The sequence below is a fragment of the Somniosus microcephalus genome, chromosome 1 (genome assembly GCF_052327205.1).
Source record: "Somniosus microcephalus isolate GS21.2 chromosome 1, FLI_Smic_1.0, whole genome shotgun sequence".
NCBI classification, from domain to species: Eukaryota; Metazoa; Chordata; class Chondrichthyes; order Squaliformes; family Somniosidae; genus Somniosus; species Somniosus microcephalus.
The window spans coordinates 335,012,457-335,036,447 of NC_140987.1; the positions used below are offsets into that span (position 1 = coordinate 335,012,457).

The 23,991-nt window shown below is 47.1% G+C and overlaps 1 protein-coding gene across 1 annotated transcript in view; it reads left to right on the forward strand.

The window, feature by feature from the left end:
- Positions 1-2,071: 2,071 nt before the first annotated feature.
- LOC147124917 (diacylglycerol kinase delta) overlaps positions 2,072-23,991 on the forward strand; it is a 225,075-nt gene continuing 203,155 nt past the window's right edge. Inside the window, exons 1-6 of the mRNA XM_085988140.1 lie at positions 2,072-2,179; positions 7,702-7,782; positions 9,683-9,787; positions 12,238-12,370; positions 13,761-13,867; positions 14,815-14,940. Of these exons, the coding sequence (XP_085844266.1) occupies positions 9,734-9,787; positions 12,238-12,370; positions 13,761-13,867; positions 14,815-14,940 (420 nt within the window). The 5' untranslated portion in view covers positions 2,072-2,179; positions 7,702-7,782; positions 9,683-9,733. The remainder of the gene's footprint in view (positions 2,180-7,701; positions 7,783-9,682; positions 9,788-12,237; positions 12,371-13,760; positions 13,868-14,814; positions 14,941-23,991) is intronic.

Genomic DNA, 23,991 nt, shown 5'->3' on the forward strand with positions numbered 1-23,991 from the left:
TGACCGATCCGAACCTAGCCTCATGTCCGATTTCCTGTCCACTCCCCGTAACCCCTAATTCCCCTTACTTCTAGGAAACTGTCTATTTCTGTTTTAAATTTATTTAATGATGTAGCTTCCGCAGCTCTGTGGGGCAGCAAATTCCACAGACCTACCACCCTCTGAGTGAAGAAGTTTCTCCTCATCTCAGTTTTGAAAGAGCAGCCCCTTATTCTAAGATTATGCCCCCTAGTTCTAGTTTCACCCATCATTGGGAACATCCTCACCGCATCCACCCGATCAAGCCCCTTCACAATCTTATATGTTTCAATAAGATCGCCTCTCATTCTTCTGAACTCCAATGAGTAGAGTCCCAATCTACTCAACCTCTCCTCATATGTCAACCCCCTCATCCCCGGGATTAACCGAGTGAACCTTCTTTGTACTGCCTCGAGAGCAAGTATGTTTTTTCTTAAGTATAGACACCAAAACTGTATGCAGTATTCCAGGTGTGATCTCACCAATACCTTGTACAACTGCAGCAATACCTCCCTGTTTTTATACTCCATCCCCCTTGCAATAAAAGCCAACATTCCATTGGCCTTCTTGATCACTTGCTGCACCTGCATACTAACTTTTTGTGTTTCGTGCACCAGGACCCCCAGATCCCTTTGTACTGCAGTACTTTCCAGTTTCTTGCCATTAAGATAATAACTTGCTCTATGATTTTTCCTGCCAAAGTGCATAACCTCACACTTTCCAGTATTATATTCCATCTGCCAAATCTCTGCCCACTTACTTAGCCTGTCTATGTCACTTTGCAGGTTTTTTATGTCCTACTCTGTATCTAACCCATGCTGTACCTGCCCTGGGAGTGTTTGATGGGACAGTGTAGAGGGAGCTTTACTCTGTATCTAACCCATGCTGTACCTGCCCAGGGAGTGTTTGATGTGACAGTGTAGAGGGTGCTTTACTCTGTATCTAACCTGTGCTGTACCTGCCCTGGGAGTGTTTGATGGGTCAGTGTAGAGGGAGCTTTACTCTGTATCTAACCCGTGCTGTACCTGCCCCGGGAGTGTTTGATGTGACAGTGTAGAGGGAGCTTTACTCTGTATCTAACCCATGCTGTACCTGCCCAGGGAGTGTTTGATGTGACAGTGTAGAGGGTGCTTTACTCTGTATCTAACCTGTGCTGTACCTGCCCTGGGAGTGTTTGATGTGACAGTGTAGAGCAGGGGTGGGCAATTATTTGGGACGCATGGCCACTTAACAAGCTTTGGAGAGCTGTTGAGGGCCGCACAGCACTGATCCCCTAAGGTGTGCGGCCGTGCACCAATGGCGAGGTCCCGCGCAGGCCGCTCACCAACTTCTGCTGCTGGAAGACATTTTGCGCAGCAAATTTAAAGAGATTGCGCACATTGGTGAGAGCAAAGTGTTAAATTGGTAAACTTGAAACAGGCCAACTCATAATGTTGATCATAACTCCCACTTCTGCTCTCCCAATAATTTATAAACATAAATTCAGATAGTAGTCAGATACTATCTTAAATACAGAATAAGTGGCGTAAAATAATAAAATCTCCCATCGCTAAATGAGTGACAAACGTATTATTCTGGAGTCTTGCTGTGCTTAGCATTGGAGCTATGGAAGGAACAATGCTGAACCATCCCTGCAGTGAACACAGTTCGTCTGAGATTAATGCACTCAACCCCACACTGCCGTCCCCTGCACTTCTTTGTCTTTAATTTCTCAGCCTTATGAGGAACTTATTCCTTAGAGCTGTGGCGTGACTGGCCCCTGACATTGGGTGTTATGAGGCTTGCACAATGTGCCTAGAAAAAGCACCTGAGAGATTGGGCCCACCTTTGCTTTGTGTGCTGCCTTGGTATGCTTCTTCACATTGTCTAATAATGACTCGCAAAGTCAACTGCCTCGCAACCCAGAGAGTAACAATCGATCGCTCTCCCAACAACTGTATCATAGTGAAGAGTAACAATTGATCGCTTTCCCAACAACTGTATCGTAGCGAAGAGTATGAAATCTTTCCTCCAGTTTACTCAGCTACTTTGTTTTATTCATTTTTAACAGAAAAGCATAAATGAAGGATTGTTACTGAAGCAGACCAGCTCATTCCAGAGATGGAAGAAAAGATACTTTAAGCTCAGAGGGAGGACTCTGTACTGGGCCAAGGACTCAAAGGTAAAGCAAGCAGGACTGACGCTGTTTACATTTGTCAAGTAGACTAAGATGGTGAGGTACTTTGCCCATGATTTTCCAATTAGTGGGCACGAAATCTCACCTATTCTCGGAAAATCCCTTCACTGGCACTCAGGAGTGCTGCAAACCAACCCCTCAGTATAATAATAATATGGGTGCATTTATATCACATTTTCTCATGCTAAAACATCGCACACCACTTTGTTAACGATCAATTACCCCGAATGGTGCGGTGAATATTGCTATGCTAACACAGAAGCAACTCGGCAGCAACAACATCCCATAAGCAGCAATGGGGTGAATGATGTGGTGGTGGTTGAGGGAGGATTGTTGGCCCGGACACTGGGAGAACTTCCTACTCTTCTTCCAATAATGACCTGGGATCTTTTACATCCACCCAAAGCACCTGGACAGGCAGAATGTTTCCTGGTTTAATGTCTCTACCACAGGATGGTATCTCTGACAATGCTGTACCCCTCGATCCTCTCAGGTGGACTTAAAGATCCCATGGCACTATTCGAAGAAGAGCAGTGGCGTTATCCCCATGTACTGACCAATATTTATCCCTCAGCCAGCATACCTAAAACAGATTATCTGGCCATTGCCTCATTGCTGTTTGCGTGATCTTACGCTGCTGTGCCGTGGATGGAATGACACAAGCACCCCGAGCAGTCGTCCAGGTGCCCCTACAGTCTGTCCTGGAGGGAGTTGGTGAGAGGGCAGCACCATGGTGCAAAGCAGTAGGGGGAACAAGGTAAAAAACTGTGGGTGTGAAAGCTGATGGTACAGGAGTAGGAGGAGGGATCTGCTTTGAATGTGAGGATTGTGGTTTTATTGGAGGCGGGAAGGAGCAGGCGTATGGTTATGGAGGGCAATTCCTACTCTGCTGGTACTGACTTCAGTAGCTGTCGGGCTGGTTCCTCTTATCTGCCTCCAAATAAGCCGCATTGGAAAATAGAGTTAGCACAGCACTGACAATGGTTCCCGTCATTAAGTGTCAAAAGCTAACGTCATTCTGCAACAAGTACTGAAGCAGCAAAACTAGTTTTACTCGAAAGGACAGAAATAAAGGCCAATCTTGATAATACCATTCTGACAATACTATTCTTTCTTTTAATTCATGGGATGTGGGCGTTGCTGGCAAGGCCAGCATTTATTGCCCGTCCCTAATTGCCCTTGAGAAGGTGCTGTTGAGCCGCCTTATACAACTGAGTGGCTTGCTGGGCCATTTCAGAGGGCAGTTAAGAGTCAACCACATTGCTGTGGGTCTGGAGTCACATGTAGGTCAGACCGGGTAAGGACGGCAGATTTCCTTCCCTAAAGGACATTAGTGAACCAGATGGGTTTTTACAACAATCCAGCAGTTTCATGGTTCTCATTACTGATATTAGCTTTTTATTCCAAATTTATTTAATTAACTGAATTTAAATTCCCCAGCTGCCGTGCTGGGATTTAACTTCATGTCTCCAGATCATTAGACAAGGCCATTGGATTACTAATCCAATAACATAACCACTATGCTATTCCTGACAATACCATTCCTGACATTTCCATTCCTGACAATACCATTCCTGACAATATCATTCCTGACAATTCCATTCCTGACATTTCCATTCTTGACAATATCATTCCTGACAATTCCACTCCTGACATTTCCATTCCTGACAATACCATTCCTGACAATATCATTCCTGACAATTCCATTCCTGACATTTCCATTCCTGACAACTCCACTCCTGACATTTCCATTCCTGACAATACCATTCCTGACAATATCATTCCTGACAATTCCATTCCTGACATTTCCATTCTTGACAATATCATTCCTGACAATTCCATTCCTGACATTTCCATTCCTGACAACTCCACTCCTGACATTTCCATTCCTGACAATACCATTCCTGACAATATCATTCCTGACAATTCCATTCCTGACATTTCCATTCTTGACAATATCATTCCTGACAATTCCACTCCTGACATTTCCATTCCTGACAATATCATTCCTGACAATTCCACTCCTGACATTTCCATTCCTGACAATACCATTCCTGACAATACCATTCCTGACATTTCCATTACTGACAATACCATTCCTGACATTTCCATTCCTGACAATTCCATTCCTGACAATATAATTCCTGACATTTCCATTCCTGACAATTCCATTCCTGACAATATCATTCCTGACAATATCATTCCTGACAAGACCATTCCTGACATTTCCATTCCTGACAATATCATTCCTGACAAATCCATCCCTGACAAATCCATTCCTGACAAATCCATTCCTGACAATATCATTCCTAACAATTCCATTCCTGACAATATCATTTCTGACAATTCCATTCCTGACAATTCCATTCCTGACAATATCATTCCTGACAAATCCATTCCTGACAATTCCATTCCTGACAATATCATTCCTGACAATTCCATTCCTGACAATACCATTCCTGACAATTCCATTCCTGACAATGCTGTTCTTAACAATACCAATCTTGACAATACCATCCCTGACAATATCCACCATCCCTTAAGAGAGATAGCACCTAAACGTCAGCTCTGGAATTAGTGGCAGCAGGTTTCTATGGAGCCCTGATCTGGACCTGGTTCTATTAAACTGAATCTGTGCTCATGGCCCTCTGGCATTCACTTGCTTGCAGTGTGCATTGCTAATCCCTCTACACAAACAGACAGCTGACAAGCTAACAGAGGAGGTTTGGGTGCTGTGCCATTCAGGAGCAAAGGATTAGCGCTCATTTTTGCTACGCTCTACAGACTTTTTTCAGGCACTATTTGGGAGCAAGCCAGAGTAAATTTGTCCCTATTAAATTGTCAGGGTGATGGAGAACTAGATTGGCCAACCCTCCAGGATTGTCCTGGAGTCTCCATGGAATTAAAGATTAATCTCCTGTGAGAAACCCAGAAGAAAAACCATAGGGGGAATTAAAAAAAAAACTTTTTTCATGTGCTTATAAGAACATAAGACATAGGAGCAAGATTAGGTCATTTGGCCCCTCGATCCTGCTCCGCCATTCAATAAGATCATGGCTCATCTGATCTTGGCCTCAACTCCACTTCCCTGCCCGCTCCCCATAACCCTTGACTCCCTAACCATTCAAAAATCTGTCTATCTTTAAACACTTTTGTTTATTAGTTATAAAAATATTAGCGATGGGAAACAGGGGAGGTGCTGTTTGACTGAGTCAAGAATCATCCAATCATATAATGAAGAGTTTGTTTGCTCCCCAGTCGGCACGGGGAGGCGGTGCTTGGCGAGGGTGGATGTGTCGGGCGCCCAATCACGGGAATGTGGTGGTGGGGTGGCTGTAGACGGGCGGTCATGTGATGGAACCTCCTGGAATACGCCCAACCAGAATTGGCAACCCGAGAAGAACAGGGGGGAAAAATTGGGTCACGCCCCCTTTGGGGCGCTAACTTTGCCGGGGCGCTACTTTTAGCGCTACGTGTTGCGGCAAATCACGCCGCGGTATTGCAGGCCTTCCATCCTTCATTAAAGGGGAGGGGCCTTGCGCAGCGCGACCCGGGGCCCAACTGGGCCACCAGGGATCGGAGTGCCGGCAAAAGAGCCCTGCACTCAAGAGAAGTGCCGGGCTCACGGAGCACAGCCGGCACTATGTGGGGGGGCTTCACAGGAGACCGAGGATGGCAACGGGGGCAGGTGCTGGCAGGCGGCCAGCAACAAAAATGGCTGCCAGTCACCTCCCCTTTAATTTGCGCCGCCCCGGCCGCAGGTAGGCCCCCCTGACCCCATTGGGCATAGCGTTCGGTGGTAAGTCAGGGGCCGCTACCGAAGATCGCGGCTGGGGCGTGAGCGGGGCGCTGTGCACGGCGATGACGTCATCGCCGGCGGCGCAGCACCACAGGGCGCTAACGGTTACTGCTGCTGCTAACCTCCCGCTAAATTTTGCGGGAGGCGTTGGCGGCGCTGCGCCTGGACGCTAGTTGCTTTACGCCCTGTTAGTGCCCTCTGAGGGTGCTAATGGGTGGCGCAAATCAACCGAATTTTTAGGCCCAGGAGATTAAAGAGAGTTTCATTCCATGGTGATGGACTAAATTCACACATGGTTAAATCACACGGAATAACTTTCACACTTTGACAGCACACTGTGAAGCTCGTCTCACATTACCTTCTGATTCAAAAAATAATTCGCTCAAGGCTATCCATTTCCTGTTGCCAGATATTCCCAGCTGTTTTTCTAGTTCAGACTGTTTTCCACCGGGATTCTCTCTCCACATCCTTTCCGTCACCTAGTCCGATTACTTCCACATGCACAGCATCTCACACATCCGCCCCCCCTCTCTGTCCCCTCTCTTTCTTCCCACTTTGTCCTTCTCTCTTTCCCTGTCTCCCTCCCTCTCTCTTCCTTGCTCTTTTTCAAATAGTGCCATGGGATATTTTATGTCCACCTGAAACGGCAGACAGGGCCTTGGTTTAATGACTCCTCTGAAAGGCGGCCTCTCCCACAGTTCAGCGCTGCCTCAGCACTGCACTGGAGTGTCAGCCTGGATTTTGTGCTCAAGTCCCTGGATTGGGGTTTGAACGCACAACCGTCTGACTCAGAGGCAAGAGTGCTACCACTGAGCCACAGCTGACAGATAAAGTGCCATTTTAACGTGGGAGGGGGGTTGAAATTCCACGGGGTTCTCCCGCTCCTCTGTCCTAACTTGGGTGTAAGAACCACTGAAAACCCCTTGCAGTGCTGTGGCTGCAGCTCTGTGCAAAGGGAGTTCTTTACTGCAAGAAGTCAGCAGTGATCAGCAGTATTAGCTGTCACGGGTCAGCACGGAGCCAGTTGCTGAACCTTGCAGCAATCGCATCTCCAAGAAAAGTTGCAATGTAAGGATGGAAATGCCAGTAGTTGGCAAGATCAGCACTGCCCATCAGTGGTACTCGCGTGTTCATTTCTGGTTAGCACTGCACTATCAGTTAATGTGCTACTCAAATGTGCTTCAACCAGGGTGACTGATTTTTCAATCTGTACTTTCATCTCCTTCCTCACTCAGTGGCATCGCACGGCGGCCCAATATCACCGCACTTCCCCATTACCCAAAGTATAGGTTAATGATAGCTTCCTTACACCCAACCTGAAGCCCATCCATGATTGATTACAATGTTTTCTGGTTCCTGCTCCTGATTCAGCCTGTACTCTGATTCCTGTTCCCGGTTCAGCCTGTACTCTGATTCCTGTTCCCGGTTCAGCCTGTACTCTGATTCCTGTTCCGGGTTCAGCCTGTACTCTGATTCCTGTTCCCGGTTCAGTCTGTACTCTGATTCCTGTTCCCAGTTCAGCCTGTACTCTGATTCCTGTCCCTGGTTCAATCTGTACTCTGATTCCTGTTCCCGGTTCAGCCTGTACTCTGATTCCTGTTCCGGGTTCAGCCTGTACTCTGATTCCTGTTCCCGGTTCAGTCTGTACTCTGATTCCTGTTCCCGGTTCAGCCTGTACTCTGATTATTGTTTGCTTTTCTCATTCCAGTCATTAATATTCGATGAGGTGGACCTGTCCAATGCCAGTGTCGCTGAGACCAGCACAAAAAACATTAACAACAGTTTTACTGTAAGTTGCTGCTTATTCCTGGTTTGAGTGGTGAATGCTGTACTGTAATATATTTGCAATGCAAAAGGTGCCTGCTCTCTGAACAGGGACGTACCTCAATGTCCCTGCAAAACTTTTTCTATATCACAGGTCTACTACAATAGAAATCTCATCTCACAGCCGTCAGAATAATTCAGAATTTCACTGTTCCCTCTTGTGTCACACATGTGTAGACCTCTGGTACATAGAGAGTCAAACTGTTCCGCAATCACTGGAAGCTATAGGGTGATTTCACTCCCGTTGTGCTGCATGGGAAAGCGCTTCCTGCAGTGGTATGCTGGGTTCAAAGTGTTGCAGAACTGTGTATGTTAAGTTAAACTGTGCAAAGCCATCCTCTGACTCAGTGTTACCCACTAACCTCAGGTCAGGCTCAGCAATCATGGGCAGTGTCATGCTCGAGAGCCAGTTCGGAAACGTACTGTACCAGGAGGTGATGGGGCGTGGCTCTGCTCCTGTCATTCCACACATGCTGAGCAGCTGATTGCAATCCTGCTACTGGCAGACCACCCAAATAAAGAGAAAGATGGTATTAAGGGCCGATTTTGCTAGTTGGTGCTGCTGGGGGGAGGCGTCTAGTCCACCTGCTGTGTGTATCAGGAAATTACGCTCGTCCGGCCCTCGGTTTGACATCCATTATGGCTGGATAGAAAGAAAGACTTGCATTTCTATAGCACCTTTCACAGGACGTCCCAAAGTGCTTCACAGCCAACAAAGTACTTTTGAAGTGAAGTCACTGTCGTAATGTAGGAAACACAGCCACCAATTTGCACACAGCAAGTTCCCACAAACAGCAATGTGTTAATGACCAGATAATCTGTTTTAGCAAAGTTGGTTGATAAATATTAGCCAGGGCACTGGGGAGAACTCCCTGTTCTTCTTCCAATAGTGCCATGAGATCTTTTACATCCACCAGAGAGGGCAGACAAGACCTTGGTTTAATGTCTCATCCAAAAGACGGCACCTCCGACAGTGCAGCACTCCCTCAGTACTGAACTTGTGTGTCCATCTAGATCTTGTGCTCAAGTCTCTGGCGTGGGACTTGAACCCACGATCTTCCAACTCAGAGGCGAGAGTGCTACCTCTGAGCCACGCCTCACAACACGCCTGCGAGTCCCCAATAGACACAGTTGATGGTCAAGGCTCCCGGCCAGCAGCATAAACTGGGAGTACTGGTCCTTTTGAATCTGTAGTTCTAGCAACAGCTCTATTTAATAGACTTTCGCTTGCTGTACAGAAGCTGGGGTGACCTTGCCACCTGATAGCATTCCCTTCACTGTGAGTTAGTAAAGGAGTGGACATAGCACTGAATTCCATCTCTGGAAATACTTCTTCAAATGAGGCCCAGCCGTTCAGGATGGCAGGGCCTCCCTTCCCCGACCTTGCTGGGTTCATCGCTTGCTACCGGGCACCCCTCAGCACCCCTGGAAAAATCAAGGTCTCTAAGTCAATGCTCACCTCTTTGGGAAATATTCAGTTAATATTTTATCCTTAGTTTTGCCCCCAATTTTGTCATTTACAATTCTAACCTCTCTAGCTGCTGTTTTCCGGTTGTGATCCCAGTAGATTGTTTTATTATGTGCACCAACTTTGAGACTCCTCAGTTCTCCAGGCCTTTTCTGAACCTCCGATCTCCCTTTTCATCAGTTCTAGAAAGCTCCATTACTATTCAGTGAGCACCATTTTTTGCCACGGTGTTTTAACTTTTGTTGATGAAACTGGTCGTGGTGTTTGTTCCTGTGACATCAGGATTAACTGGTGGTCACTCTTAGTCGTCTGGTGGAATGGGACAGAGATACCCAGGGCCAACAGCAGGCTCCATCTGAAGGAGGGTTCTTTATTCTAAACTGAGGATTCCTTTCAGGTAATAACACCTTTCAGAAAATTAATCCTATGCGCCGAGAACAGAAAAGAGATGGAAGATTGGATCACTGCACTGAAATCTGTCCAAAAACTGGAGAATTATGAGGTAAGGAAATGGAAGAATCAATTCTCTTCACACTCTGTCAGAACTGACATCTGGTCCAGTCCTGGAACACTGTACCCTCGGTGTCAATGTGCTATTTCTTCTCCTGGCTATGTCTGCATGTGTGTGTCTGCATGTTTATGTCTATATATGTGTGTCTACTTGTGTGTGAGTCTGTGTCTGAGTGTCTACTTGTGTGCGAGTCTGTGTCTGAGTGTGTCTGCTTGTGTGCGAGTCTGTGTCTGAGTGTGTCTACTTGTGTGTGAGTCTGTGTCTGCTTGTGTGCGAGTCTGTGTCTGAGTGTGTCTGCTTGTGCGCGAGTCTGTGTCTGAGTGTGTCTGCTTGTGTGCGAGTCTGTGTCTGAGTGTGTCTGCTTGTGTGCTAGTCTGTGTCTGAGTGTGTCTGCTTGTGTGCGAGCCTGTCTATGGGTGGAACTTTAACCCCCAAAAAGGGTGGGCTGGGGTCGGGTGGGAGGTTAATGTGTTAAAAATCTGAATCCCGACCCCAAACTGCCTCCAACCTGCCCACTTCCAGTTTTAACGGAGGCGGGACGGGGTGTGGGCAACCAACTCATACCCAGGAGGCGGGTTGGTGCTTTAAACATGATAATGAGGCTCCCCAGTTCTCGGGGTCACAGATTGGACCCCCCCCCCCCCCCGAGGTCGGGGCTCGCACCTACCTGGGGCTGCGGCCCCTTCACCAGCGTTCCCCACCCGACTGGAAGCCAAGCCTATCAATCAGGTTGACTTCTGGGCGGAGAACCTGTCAGTGACGCCACACGCATGGTGTGGAGCTAAAACGCCACAGCATGTGACCCGCGCACTACTGGCAACCTGCTCCTAGTGCATCAGAACTTAAAATTCCCCACTGTGTGTCTCTGTCCATCATAGGGGAGAGTGTACACGGGCTGTGGAGTGAGATTAAATGGGTGAGTAGAGTCCATGATAGGGGAGAGTGCACACCATCTGTAGAGGGAGATTAAATGGGTGGGTAGAGTCCATGATAGGGTCGAGTGTACACGGGCTGTGGAGGGAGATTAAATGGGTGGGTAGAGTCTATGATAGGGGAGAGTGTACACGGGCTGTGGAGGGAGATTAAATGGGTGGGTAGAGTCTATGATAGGGGAGAGTGTACACGGGCTGTGGAGGGAGATTAAATGGGTGGGTAGAGTCCATGATAGGGTCGAGTGTACACGGGCTGTGGAGGGAGATTAAATGGGTGGGTAGAGTCTATGATAGGGGAGAGTGTACACGGGCTGTGGAGGGAGACTAAATGGATGGGTAGAGTCTATGATAGGGGAGAGTGTACACGGGCTGTGGAGGGAGATTCAATGGGTGGGTAGAGTCTATGATAGGGGAGAGTGTACACGGGCTGTGGAGGGAGATTCAATGGGTGGGTAGAGTCTATGATAGGGGAGAGTGTACACGGGCTGTGGAGGGAGATTCAATGGGTGGGTAGAGTCTATGATAGGGGAGAGTGCACACCATCTGTAGAGGGAGATTAAATGGGTGGGTAGAGTCTATGATAGGGGAGAGTGTACACGGGCTGTGGAGGGAGATTAAATGGGTGGGTAGAGTCTATGATAGGGGAGAGTGTACACGGGCTGTGGAGGGAGATTCAATGGGTGGGTAGAGTCTATGATAGGGGAGAGTGTACACGGGCTGTGGAGGGAGATTCAATGGGTGGGTAGAGTCTATGATAGGGGAGGGTGTACACGGGCTGTAGAGGGAGATTAAATGGGTGGGTAGAGTCTATGATAGGGGAGAGTGTACACGGGCTGTGGAGGGAGGTTAAATGGGTGGGTAGAGTCTATGATAGGGGAGAGTGTACACGGGCTGTAGAGGGAGATTAAATGGGTGAGTAGAGTCCATGATAGGGGAGAGTGTACACCATCTGTGGAGGGAGATTAAATGGGTGGGTAGAGTCCATGATAGGGGAGAGTGTACACGGGCTGTGGAGGGAGATTAAATGGGTGGGTAAAGTCCATGATAGGGTAGAGTACACGGGCTGTGGAAGGAGATTAAATAGGTGGGTAGAGTCCATGATAGGGTAGAGTGTACACGGGCTGTGGAAGGCGAGTAAATAGGTGGGTAGAGTCCATGATAGGGGAGAGTGTACGTGGGCTGTAAAAGGAGATTAAATGGGTGGGTAGAGTCCATGATAGGGGAGAGTGTACGTGGGCTGTTGAGGGAGCAGCGTTGATGGACGAATGCTCATTTGCGTTTTCTAAAGAATTTTCAGTTAAAAAAATGTCCATGTAAAATGCTGAGTGTCCATGAACACACCCAGTGGTGTTTCTCAGGCACCAGCTCACTCACCTTGTGTGGAGCAGTGCGAGGCGCCCATGATTGTTTTCATTTCACCTGGTGTTTGATTCAGCATGTTTTATCTCATCATTCGATGCTTTCTTCTGATATTCAAACCGAGTACCTTTGCCATTGCATCTTCCTTAGACAAGTCAGCTGAACATGGAGCACTTTTCGGGAATGCACAACTGGTATGCCTCGTCCCACGCCCGGCCCACCTTCTGTAACGTCTGCCGTGAGGCCCTCTCGGGAATGACCTCTCACGGGCTCTCTTGTGAAGGTAGGTGGGAGTCACTGGGATGTTCCTGGAGGTGTGAGTCATTGTGGGAGGAATTAGGGTCTCTACCTGTGGCCAAGTCCAGCACCAGACAGAGGGCAAGATGGCAGGAGGGTGAGTGGGGGGGGTTGCGTGGCGATAGGGCTTGGGATCATGGCTTAAATTTGTATCAGCAGTGAGGCATTGAGAGCTTTAATTACCTTAATTACCGAAGTGTCAACATCATACAACACAGCAGTAGGTAGAAAACAATGGACCTGTTTCAACAATGGACTCTTATGGCAGGAATTTCCTGGCAGCTTCTTTGGCTTCACTGCCTTCACTTTGGCTTAAGTTCAGTTCAAACCTTGTTTCTGTGTTCGGTTTGGGTTTAACGTCCCAGAAATGTCAGAGCAATCCACTCAAAAGCCAGCCTGCTCAGTCCTCGACAGGGTAAATCATAGGATGAATGGTGACGTTCTCAGCTTGGAATGAAAGGAGGCACTTGCAGTCCTGGATGGCATAGCTCTGTTTAGAATGAATGGGAAGAATTTACAGCCCTAACGTGGGACAGCATGACCTGGTTTAGAATGAAGATGGACACTCATAGCCAGAGCACCACTCAGCATGGCTAGGTCTGGCATCTATGTCTGAATGCCACGTCGGTCACAGTCAGACTCAGCGTCTAGGGTTGCCAACTCTCCCGGATTGTCCTGGAGCCTCCTGCAATTAAAGATTAATCTCCTGGACACTCCTGCGAGTGACCCAGGACATTCTCCTGTTTCTCTCCGGCCAGACTCACAACAGGACAGCAGGGTCACAATGCCCCCAGGATGCAATGTGGCCCTGCCACATGCACGTTCGAGCAAAAACCACACAATGGATAGGGCGGTTTCTGGAGCGCAGAGCATTGTGGGTGTTGCGGCTGCCATTATTGATCGACCAGTGGTGGGAGTGTGGGGGTTGGTGGTCGGGGGGGGCGGTGGGTGCGGTTGGAGGTCATGTGATGATACCTCTCAGAATATGGCCCAACCAGAGTTGGCAGCCCTACCTTTATATGGTGCTAGTGCTCATGTATATAAACAATGGGTCTTAGTGTGAACCACAAATTACTACACAGCTCCGTGACCCTCTCAGTGTATCGTCTGTATTGAGGTATTCTTTGTGTTGCTGGTAAAGTCCAGGCTGACTGTAGAGGCCGTTTATATTGGCGCGTGCTGGTCATGCTGGGAGCACTGCACATATATCAATTTAATACTGCCTCAAACCTGTGGCCTCTCAGCGTGTGTCAGAATCCTGGGCCGTGGTTCTGGAGAGACTCTCCCTGGTGGAAGGTGTTAGTCTCCTAATTTGGTGAGTCTGGGGTTCAAGAGAGTTCACAGCACCCTGACAAATGCTTCTTTTTAATTGGCAGTGTGTAAATTTAAAGCTCACAAACGATGTGCTGTCCGGGCAATCAACAACTGCAAATGGACCACACTGGCATCCGTAGGAAATGACATCATCGAAGATGAGGAAGGGGTAAGTAAAGGCGAGATGTTGAACTGAGGTCCATCTGCTCTTATCATCGGAGGCTTTAAAAATAGAACATATGAGGAGGAGGGGCTGGTTACTAAAAATAGATTCATAACTTTTAAAATATATATCAAATATTCAGCAAAAAAGATATGAAACTATAAGATGCATCTCATCTGATAGGAGGTCCCTCTCTCACCTTGAACCTTTCTCCATTACAACTTTTCTTGTCTCTGCCTCCTTTTTGACGCTACTTTGGTCACTGCTCCTCTGACGTTTCCTTTCTCGATCCCCTTCATCTCCAGCTCACCAATTTACCCACTCTTCTTGCTCCATACATCCTCACTGTAGTGAAATCAGGATGCATCACGTCACTTTCATTTAGTTACTCTGACCACTTCCAGTGAGTTGCCCTAACCACTGATGCCCCCAGCACCAACACACAGTTGCCCCCAGCCATGGTCACACAGCCGGCAGTGGTCTCGATTGAGAGGTGGAACAGCCACACCTCTCTGCTGGAGGTGAAACACAGCCCAGGGAGAGCAGAAGAGGAGAGAAATAGGGGAAAAATTTAGAGGGTGAACCCCGTCTAGAATGTAGAAACCTCCACGTGACACTGGACTTCAAAACCTCTCAACGCAAAGATGATTAAATGCAGTACCTGCACAGGGCTGGTCTTCCACTAACAATAATATCAATGGAACAATTGGCCAAGGAGGTGAGACATCAGTGATGTGGAAGGGAGAGGCTGGAGCACTGGCTCATTTGGATGGAACCAAACCCCTGTTAGTGCATCGGATGAGGCCCTGCTGCTGTTTCTGTCATTTGTGTGAATCATTGATTATTCCAGGGGGATGCCCAGTGTGCATTGGGGTTGTTTGAACATCTCTTGCGAGTGGTGCAGATTGGCGGTCTGTGTTCTTCTACTTACTGCAACCTCTTCTCTGTTCCAGATTGCCATGCCCCACCAGTGGCTGGAGGGGAACCTGCCAGTCAGTGCCAGATGTGCCGTTTGTGATAAAGCTTGTGGCAGTGTCCGGAGGCTGCAGGACTGGAGGTGTCTGTGGTGCAAAGCAATTGTAAGACTTTAATCTTGTTCCTGATGCTTCCAGGATATTTATTGTACGGGCATTTTTAATAATGTAGGCATTCATATTTGTGATTAAATCTGATTGTTAAGAAATATAATTAAAGATGATTGATCTTGTAAAGGGACAGTGTAACGTCCATGTGTAATTGAGACACGGACTGCAGAAGTTGGTTATAACAGGTGTTTACTGAATGGAGACAAAACTGGAACTACTATACAAAGTTACTTCACAGGCTTATATACAGGGGTGGTCACTACTGGTACTGCAGGGACTGCAGAATATAGTTCCTTCTTCAAGGTACATACACGACAATTCCTCCCCTTTTAGCTAAACAGTACATAACATTCGATTAATAATTAAATAACATATTTACAATTACAGTTGCTATATACATTAGCTGAAGTTAATCAATTATAAATTCAGTCTTTGAGGAGGCTTCCTGATTCTGTCTGGATAACGCCTCTTTGGGGTATCAGGTTCTTCTGGCAAAGTTGATTCGGGATCAACGTCGTTGTTTGGTTCGTCTGCTTCCAATATCACCGATTCTGAGGTAGATGCAATTGGTACTTCGGTTTCATCACCAGGTGTATAGGATCGTGGTGTAGATTTGACGTTTTCCAGTGACTCTAGAATCTGGTTAACATGGCGTCTTACAATGCTCTCTCCAACGTCCACGGTATACATTAGTGGTCCTTGCCGTGTGCAGATCGTTCCTGGCTGCCATTTCTCTGTGCGGTAGTCCCGGGCCAAAACTGGTTGACCTATCTTGAAACTCCTGGTTGGCCTTTCATTCATATTCTGAAACTGCCTGTTCTCCACATCTTTTCTGATGTTTGGCTTAACCAAATCCAAGCGGCATCTTAGTCTTCGATTGAAGAACATCATGGCTGGAGTTTGGTTGGTAACCGCATGTGTCGCATTCCGGTAGGCAAACAAGAAGTTATCCACCTTGTGTTGTAGGGGTATATCTTCATTACACATTGCCTTGATAGCCTTCTTGAATGTTTGAACGAACCTCTCAGCCAATCCATTGGTGGCTGGATGATATGGGGCGGATGTGTAATGCTTAACACCATTGTTCTTTAAGAACCTCCGGAACTCTTCAGACACAAACTGTGGTCCATTGTCGGAGCAAATCTGTTCAGGCAGCCCATTTCTGGCGAATATGGTTCGTAAGACTGTGATAGTTTTTTCTGTGGTGGTTGAGGACATTTTGATTACCTCTGGCCACTTTGAATGTGCATCCACCATAATTAAAAACATCGAGTCCATAAATGGACCAGCAAAATCAATGTGTACCCTTTGCCATGGAGATGAGGGCCACTCCCATGGATGTAGAGGGGCTTGTGGTGGGGCGTTTTGGACCTTCTGGCATCCTGTACAGCTCTTGGTCATCTCTTCAATTTCTCTATCGATTCCCGGCCACCACACAAACGCTCTGGCTAAGTTCTTCATTTTTACCCCTCCCAGATGACCCTCATGAAGCTCATTGAGCACTCTATCCTTCAATTTGGGTGGAATTACTACTCTGGATCCACACATCAAGGTTCCTCGGCACACTGACAGCTGTTCTCTTCTCGGCGAGAATGCTGGCAACAGTGGTTCGCCATGTGCTGGCCATCCCTTCACCGTTAAATCATAGACCCTGGAGAGTGTCGGGTCATTTCGTGTTTCCTTTTCTATGTTTGCATTTGTCACAGGTAGACATTCGACTATGGTCGAGTGGAATATCTCCACAGGATCCACGGCAGGTGCTTCTTCCACCGTCGGCAACGGTAGGCGCGACAATCCATCAGCATTCCCATGCTGTTTAGTTCCTTTGTACTCGATGTCATATTGGTGTGCCCCTAGGAAAAGGAACCACCTCTGTAGCCGTTGTGCTGTCATTATCGGGACGCCCTTCTTAGGGTTGAAAATGGAGACAAGAGGCTGATGATCAGTTAGTAGAGTAAATTTCTGTCCGTGCAGGTAGTGATTGAACTTCTTCACCCCCCACACCAGGCTGAGGGCCTCTCTGTCAATCTGGGCGTAGTTACGCTCGGCTGCAGTTAACGAGCGTGACGCAAAAGCTATCGGCCTCTCTGAACCATCAAGGGATTGTTGAGGCTTGTAATAAGGGAACATCTGTAATTATGGGGGATTTTAACTATCATATTAATTGGACAAATCAAATTGGGTAGCGCTGCCTTGAGGATGAGTTCATTGAGTGTATTAGGGATGGGTTTCTTGAGCAGTATGTAACTGAACCGACCAGGGGGCAAGCAATCTTAGATCTGGTCCTGTGTAACGAGATGGGATTAATTAAAAATGTCCTAGTAAAGGATCCCCTTGGAATGAGTGACCATAACATGGTTGAATTCCATATTCAATTAGAGGGTGAGAAGGTTGGATCTCAAACAAGCGTGCTAAGCTTGAATAAAGGAGACTATGAAGGTATGAGAGCGGAATTGAGTAGAGTGGATTGGGAAAATAGATTAAAGGGTAAGACGATACATGATCAGTGGTGTACATTTAAGGAGTTATTTTACAACTTCCAAAAAAAAAATATTCCACTGAGAAGAAAAGGGTGTAAAAGAAAAGACAGCCATCCGTGGCTAAGTAAAGAAATTAAGGATAGTATTCGACTAAAAACAAGGGCATATAAGGTAGCCAAATCTAGTGGGAGGATAGAGGATTGGGAAAACTTTAAAAGACAGCAAAAAATAACAAAAAGATTGATTAAGAAAGGGAAGATAGATTATGAAAGTAAATTAGCAAAAAATATAAAAACAGATAGTAAGAGTTTTTATAATGATATAAAAAGAAAAAGGGTGGCTAAAGTAAATGTTGGTCCCTTAAAGGATGAGACCGGGAAATTAATGGTGGGAAATATGGAGATGGCAAAAACACTGAATGAATATTTTACATCAGTCTTTACAGTAGAAGACACTAAGAATATCCCAACACTGGACAAACAGGTGGCTAAAGGGGGGGGAGGAGCTAAACACGATCAAAATCACTAAGGAAGTGGTACTCGGTAAAATAATGGGACTCAAGGCGGATAAATCACCTGGACCTGATGGCTTACATCCTAGGGTCTTGAGGGAAGTGGCGGTAGGGATTGTCGAGGCATTGGTAATAATTTTCCAAAACTCCCTGGACTCGGCAAAGGTCCCGGCAGACTGGAAAACTGCTAATGTAACACCCTTATTTAAAAAGGGCAGTAGACAGAAGGCTGGAAACTGTAGACCGGTTAGCCTAACATCTGTGGTAGGTAAAATTTTGGAGTCCATTATTAAGGAGACAGTAACAGGACATTTGGATAATCATAATTTAATAGGACAAAGTCAACATGGTTTTATGAAGGGGAAGTCATGTTTGACAAATTTGCTGGAGTTCTTTGAGGAAGTAACGTATAGGGTGGATAAAGGGGAACCAGTGGACGTAGTGTATTTAGACTTCCAAAAGGCATTTGACAAGGTGCCACACAAAAGATTATTGCTTAAGATAAAAAATCACGGGATTGGGGGTAATATTCTGGCATGGATAGAGGATTGGCTATCTAACAGAAGGCAGAGAGTTGGGATAAATAGTTCATTCTCAGACTGGCAATCAGTAACTAGTGGTGTTCCGCAGGGATCAGTGCTGGGTCCCCAACTCTTTACAATCTATATTAACGATTTGGAGGAGGGGACCGAGTGTAACATATCAAAGTTTGCAGATGATACTAAGATGGGAGGGAAAGTAGTGAGTGAGGAGGACATAAAAAACCTGCAAGGGGACATAGACAGGCTAAGTAAGTGGGCAGAGATTTGGCAGATGGAATACAATACTGGAAAGTGTGAGGTTATGCACTTTGGCAGGAAAAATCGTAGAGCAAGTTATTATCTTAATGGCAAGAAACTGGAAAGTACTGAAGTACAAAGGGATCTGGGGGTCCTGGTGCGCAAAACTCAAAAGGTTAGTATGCAGGTGCAGCAAGTGATTAAGATGGCCAATGGAATGTTGGCTTTCATTGCTAGGGGGATAGAATATAAAAATAGGGAGGTATTGTTTCAGTTGTACAAGGTATTGGTGAGACCGCACCTGGAATACTGCGTACAGTTTTGGTGTCCATACTTAAGAAAGGACATACTTGCTCTCGAGTCAGTACAAAGAAGGTTCACTCGGTTAATCCCGGGGATGAGGGGATGGACATATGAGGAGAGGTTGAGTAGATTGGGACTCTACTCATTGGAGTTCAGAAGAATGAGAGGCGATCTTATTGAAACATATAAGATTGTGAAGGGGTTGGATCGGGTGGATGCGGGGAAGATGTTCCCGATGATGGGTGAAACTAGAACTAGGGGGCATAGTCTTAGAATAAGGGGCTGCTCTTTCAAAACTGAGATGAGGAGGAACTACTTCACTCAGAGGGTGGTAGGTCCATGGAATATGCTGCCCCAAAAAGCTGTAGAAGCTACATCATTACACAAATTTAAAACAGAAATAGACAGTTTCCTAGAAGTAAAGGGAATTAAAGGTTACGGTGAGCAGGCAGGAATTTAGACATGAGTCTAGGTTCGGATCGGTCATGGCCCTGTGGGTAGCGGAGCGGGCCCAGGGGCCGTGTAGCCTGATCCTGCTCCTATTTCGTGTGCCTAATTCTGTTAGATTCAGGAGATGGCTCTGTGATAGTGGATTGGCGGTTAGGATCAGATCAGCCATGATCTTATTGAATGGCGGAGCAGGCTCGAGGGGCCGATTGGCCTACTCCTGCTCCTATTTCTTATGTTCTTATGTTCTTATGTGACAATACCGCTCCAACGCCGTAGGGAGACGCATCACACGCCAGTCTTATCGGTAGTGATGGGTTGTAGTGAGCCAATACTTCTCTTGAAGTGATTAGGTCCTTACTCTTCTGAAAGGCACGCTTACATTCATCGCTCCATTTCCATGCTCCTCCAGTTTGTAGCAGGGCGTTCAGCGGGTGCAGAATTGTGGACAAATTCGGCAAAAACTTATGGTAGTAATTCACCAATCCGAGGAATGACCTCAGTTGCAACACATTTTCAGGTGCTGGAGCCTTAACTACTGCTTCAATTTTGTCAGGGGACTTATGTAACCCCTCTTCATCAATCACGTGGCCACAATACGATACTTGTTTCTTAAAAAACTCGCACTTGGGGCGATTGGCTCGTAGCCCATATTATCTTAGTCTAGTGAGCACCTGCTCTAGGTTGGCAAGGTGTTCACTGTCATTTTCACCTGTCACTAGGATGTCGTCCAAGTAACACTGAGTCCCCGGAATCCCTTGCAGGACTTGTTCCATCGCTCTTTGCCATATAGCCGGAGCTGATGCAACTCCGAATACCAGTCGATTATACTGGTAAAGACCTTTGTGAGTGTTTATCGTGAGATATTTCCTAGAGGATTCTTCAACCTCCATCTGCAAATATGCTTGCGCTAGGTCAATTTTTGTAAAACGTTTCCCTCCAGATAGTGAGGCGAAAATATCTCCTATCCTCGGAAGAGGATACTGTACTGTGTGAAGGACTGGGTTCACAGTCACCTTGAAGTCCCCACAGATGCGAACCTTCCTTGGCTCCTCAGACTTATTGTTTAACGTTTTCTTCATGACAGGAACGATGGGTGTCGCCCACTCGCTCCAGTCTACCTTAGATAACACGCCTGCATTCTCCAGATTCTCCCGCTCTGCCTCGACGGCTGGGCGAATTGCATACGGTACCGGTCTTGCTTCGAAAAACTTGGGAATTGCATTCTCTTCTATTTTTATCGAGGCGGTTACGCCTTTAAGAGTTCCCAGTTCTTGTTGAAACACCTCTTTAGCATTAGCCAAGATTGTTGACAATCGTCCAGGTGTGACGTCATCATCCTTTTTACCAGCCACAGTCAGTGCCTGAATGGAGTGCCAGTCTAAAGTTATCTTTCTGATCCATTCACATCCCATTAACGGTGGTCCACCATCTTGCAGTATGTACAGATACAATTTCTGTATTTCCTTGCCGTTGTATTCAACAGGCACCCTTATTTTCCCTTTGGGGTATACTTTATGCCCCGTATATGTCTTCAAGACAATGGATATGTCTTTCAAGGGTATGTGTGAGAATAGCCGCTCGTAGTCTCGTCGATTCATGACGGTCAGGGCTGATCCTGTATCCAATTCCATTTTGACTTGGGACCCTGCTATCATGAGGGTGACCCAAATGGTTCGGTGATCCTCTTTTGTGATTACGTTGTGTAGTTTGAGACAGCTTAGTCTCTTGTTCCCGGATTCACTATCGCTCTTCTGGTCTTTGGAACTACTGTCCGTCATCTTTTGTACTTTCCTGTACTTTTCCTTAGTAGTCTTTTTGTTGTCGTTAGTCTTCTTCCCGGACCTGCAAACTCGTGCAATGTGTCCCATCTTTCCGCATTGCCTGCATGTTTTGTCCTTGGACCAGCAGTCCTTCTGGTCATGGGTTGTTCTGCCGCAGCGATAACATTTTTCAAATCCCCGTGTCATTTCATGGGTGCCGTATTCCTGTGGCTTTTGCTGTATTTCCGCAGCTCCCCTTGCTGCTGCTTCGTACGATACTGCCACGCTGAAAGCCTAATCTAGCGTCAGCTCTTTCTCTGAGAGTAACCTCTTCTGGGTTCCTTCACTCAGGAGTCCACAGACAAATTTGTCCTGTAGGGTATCTGCCAGTCCTGCTCCGAACTGGCAGTGCTTTGATAGCTTGCGTAGTTCCATAAGGTAATCAGCATTGCTCTCATCTTTATGCTGATTTCTCTTGTGGAATTTAAATCTTTCTGCTATCAGCAGCGGTGTAGGATTTAGGTGTTCCTGTAGGATATCAACAATTTCGTTAAAACTCTTCTCCATTGGTTTGACTGGAGTGATCAGGTTCCGCAATAGGCCGTACGTTCTTGCGCCCATTAAGTTTAGTAGTACCGATGCCTTTTTCTCATCGGCTACTTCATTTGCCTTGCAATATACTTCGACTCTTTCCACATACGTGGTCCAGTCTTCTATTGCATTATCGAAGGCAGAGATATTGCCAGTCTTTGGCATCTTGGAGATCTAAGATGGCGCCTCCCGCGCTTTGCCTTCTTCGGCGATTGAACAAAATGGTGCCTCCCGCGCTTTGCCTTCTTCCCCGCTGGATTAAGATGGCGCCTCCCGCGCTTTCTGTCTTTTCCGCTGCTGCCAGCGCTGTTGCTGGCGTTTTTATGCCTTGATGGCGACGCCCTATGGTCTTCGCGCACTTCCCCCCACGCTGCTGCCAACGCCGCTCTCCGCGGTCCCCGTGGCAAACTGCAGCTCCTCGCGGCTTTCTGCGCTTCTAATTTCTTTTATTTTAATTACTGTTCCCGTCGTCAGAGCAGACCCTATGGGACACTTTCCTCCCTCTTCTCGGGTCTGTACGCTGCCCGGCTTCGTAGCACCGGCCGCGCCCTGTGTGCTCCACCCTCTCTCTCTCTCTCTCCTCTTCCCGACAACGCTGCTCAGCCCCGTTGAAAAGCCACCCGATCGAGCTCTAGCCCGCCGCAGCCCAGGAAGGATCAGTGTACTACCTGCCACCAGCCCGATTAGCTGGAACACCATAGACTGGAGAACCAAGCCCAGCTCTCGACAGCCTCTCCTGCAAATCATCGAATTCGATGAATCAGAGGCAGTTGCCCACGGTCGACGCCCGTTTCTTCTGTTTGTTTGTTTTTTTTTGGATTTCTTCCTTCTGGCCTCGACCTCTAAGAACTTCGCTTCAGGGATGGATCCCCGTGAGGTGGTGCAGAACTGTAGGTAAGTTCCGATCTGTTCGTCGCCAATGTAACGCCTGTGTGTAATTGAGACACGGACTGCAGAAGTTGGTTATAACAGGTGTTTACTGAATGGAGACAAAACTGGAACTACTATACAGGCTTATATACAGGGGTGGTCACTACTGGTACTGCAGTATACAGGGGCTGCAGAATATAGTTCCTTCTTCAAGGTACATACACTACAGACAGTTTATCCAGCTGACTCCCTGCACACAAAGTGTTACATGAACAGAAATATACTGGGGTCGATTTCCATCTTCCTGGGCAGAAGGCAGAGAGGGAAATTAAGTTAGAACAAAATTGGAGGTAAGAAGCATCATTAAGGGTGTCCCAAAGCACTTCACAGCCAATGAAGTATTTTTGAAGTGTAGTCACTGTTGTAATGTAGGAAACGCAGTAGATCAATTGCACACAGCAAGGTCCCACAAACAGCAATGAGACAATGACCAGGTAATCTGCTTTCAGTGATATTGGTTGACGGATAAATGTTGGCCAGCCACCAGGGAGACCTCCCCTGCGCTTCCTTGAAATAGTATCATAGGATATTTTAGGGCAGACGGGGCCTCGGTTTAATGAAATACCGCACCTCCGACAGTGCTGCACTCCCTCAGCACTGCATTGGAGTGTCAGCCTGGATTTTTGTGCTCAAGTCTCTGGAGTGGGACTTGAACCCATGACCTTCTGACTCAGAGATGAGAGTGATACCCACTGAACAAACACCCCAATGTCCGTAATGGATTCTCCTTGATTTTCCTTCCATTTAAATTGATAGATGATTAATTGAGCAGGCTCTATTGTGGCCTGTGATCCACCCTGCCTGATAGTGCCCCTCTGCTCTGACCAGACGATACTCTATGCCCACGTGCTAGAGTTTAAAATCTACCCCATTGTCTAGAAACATTCAGCTTTATGCACTTGCTTTCTGTGAAAAGCAGGATAAAGAGTCAGAGAATTATAAGGATTGAATTGAAATGGGGCAGGTGATCCGCTGGCTCAGCAAAAGGTTTAACTCTAACCCTAACCGGGCTGGGTACACAGTCTGTGCTGAGATAGCGGGCCTCGGTCAGGAGGAGGTTAGCAGCGGCGGTAGCTGGTAGTGCCCTGCTGTGCTGTGCCGCCGGCGATGACGTCATCGCCGAGTGCAGCGCCCCGCTCGCACCTTAGCGGCAAACTTCCCTTGCGCCCCCCCACCTATCGCCGGACGATATGTCCGACAGGGTCAGGGGCATTTTTGCAGCTGCGGCGGCGCGACTTAAA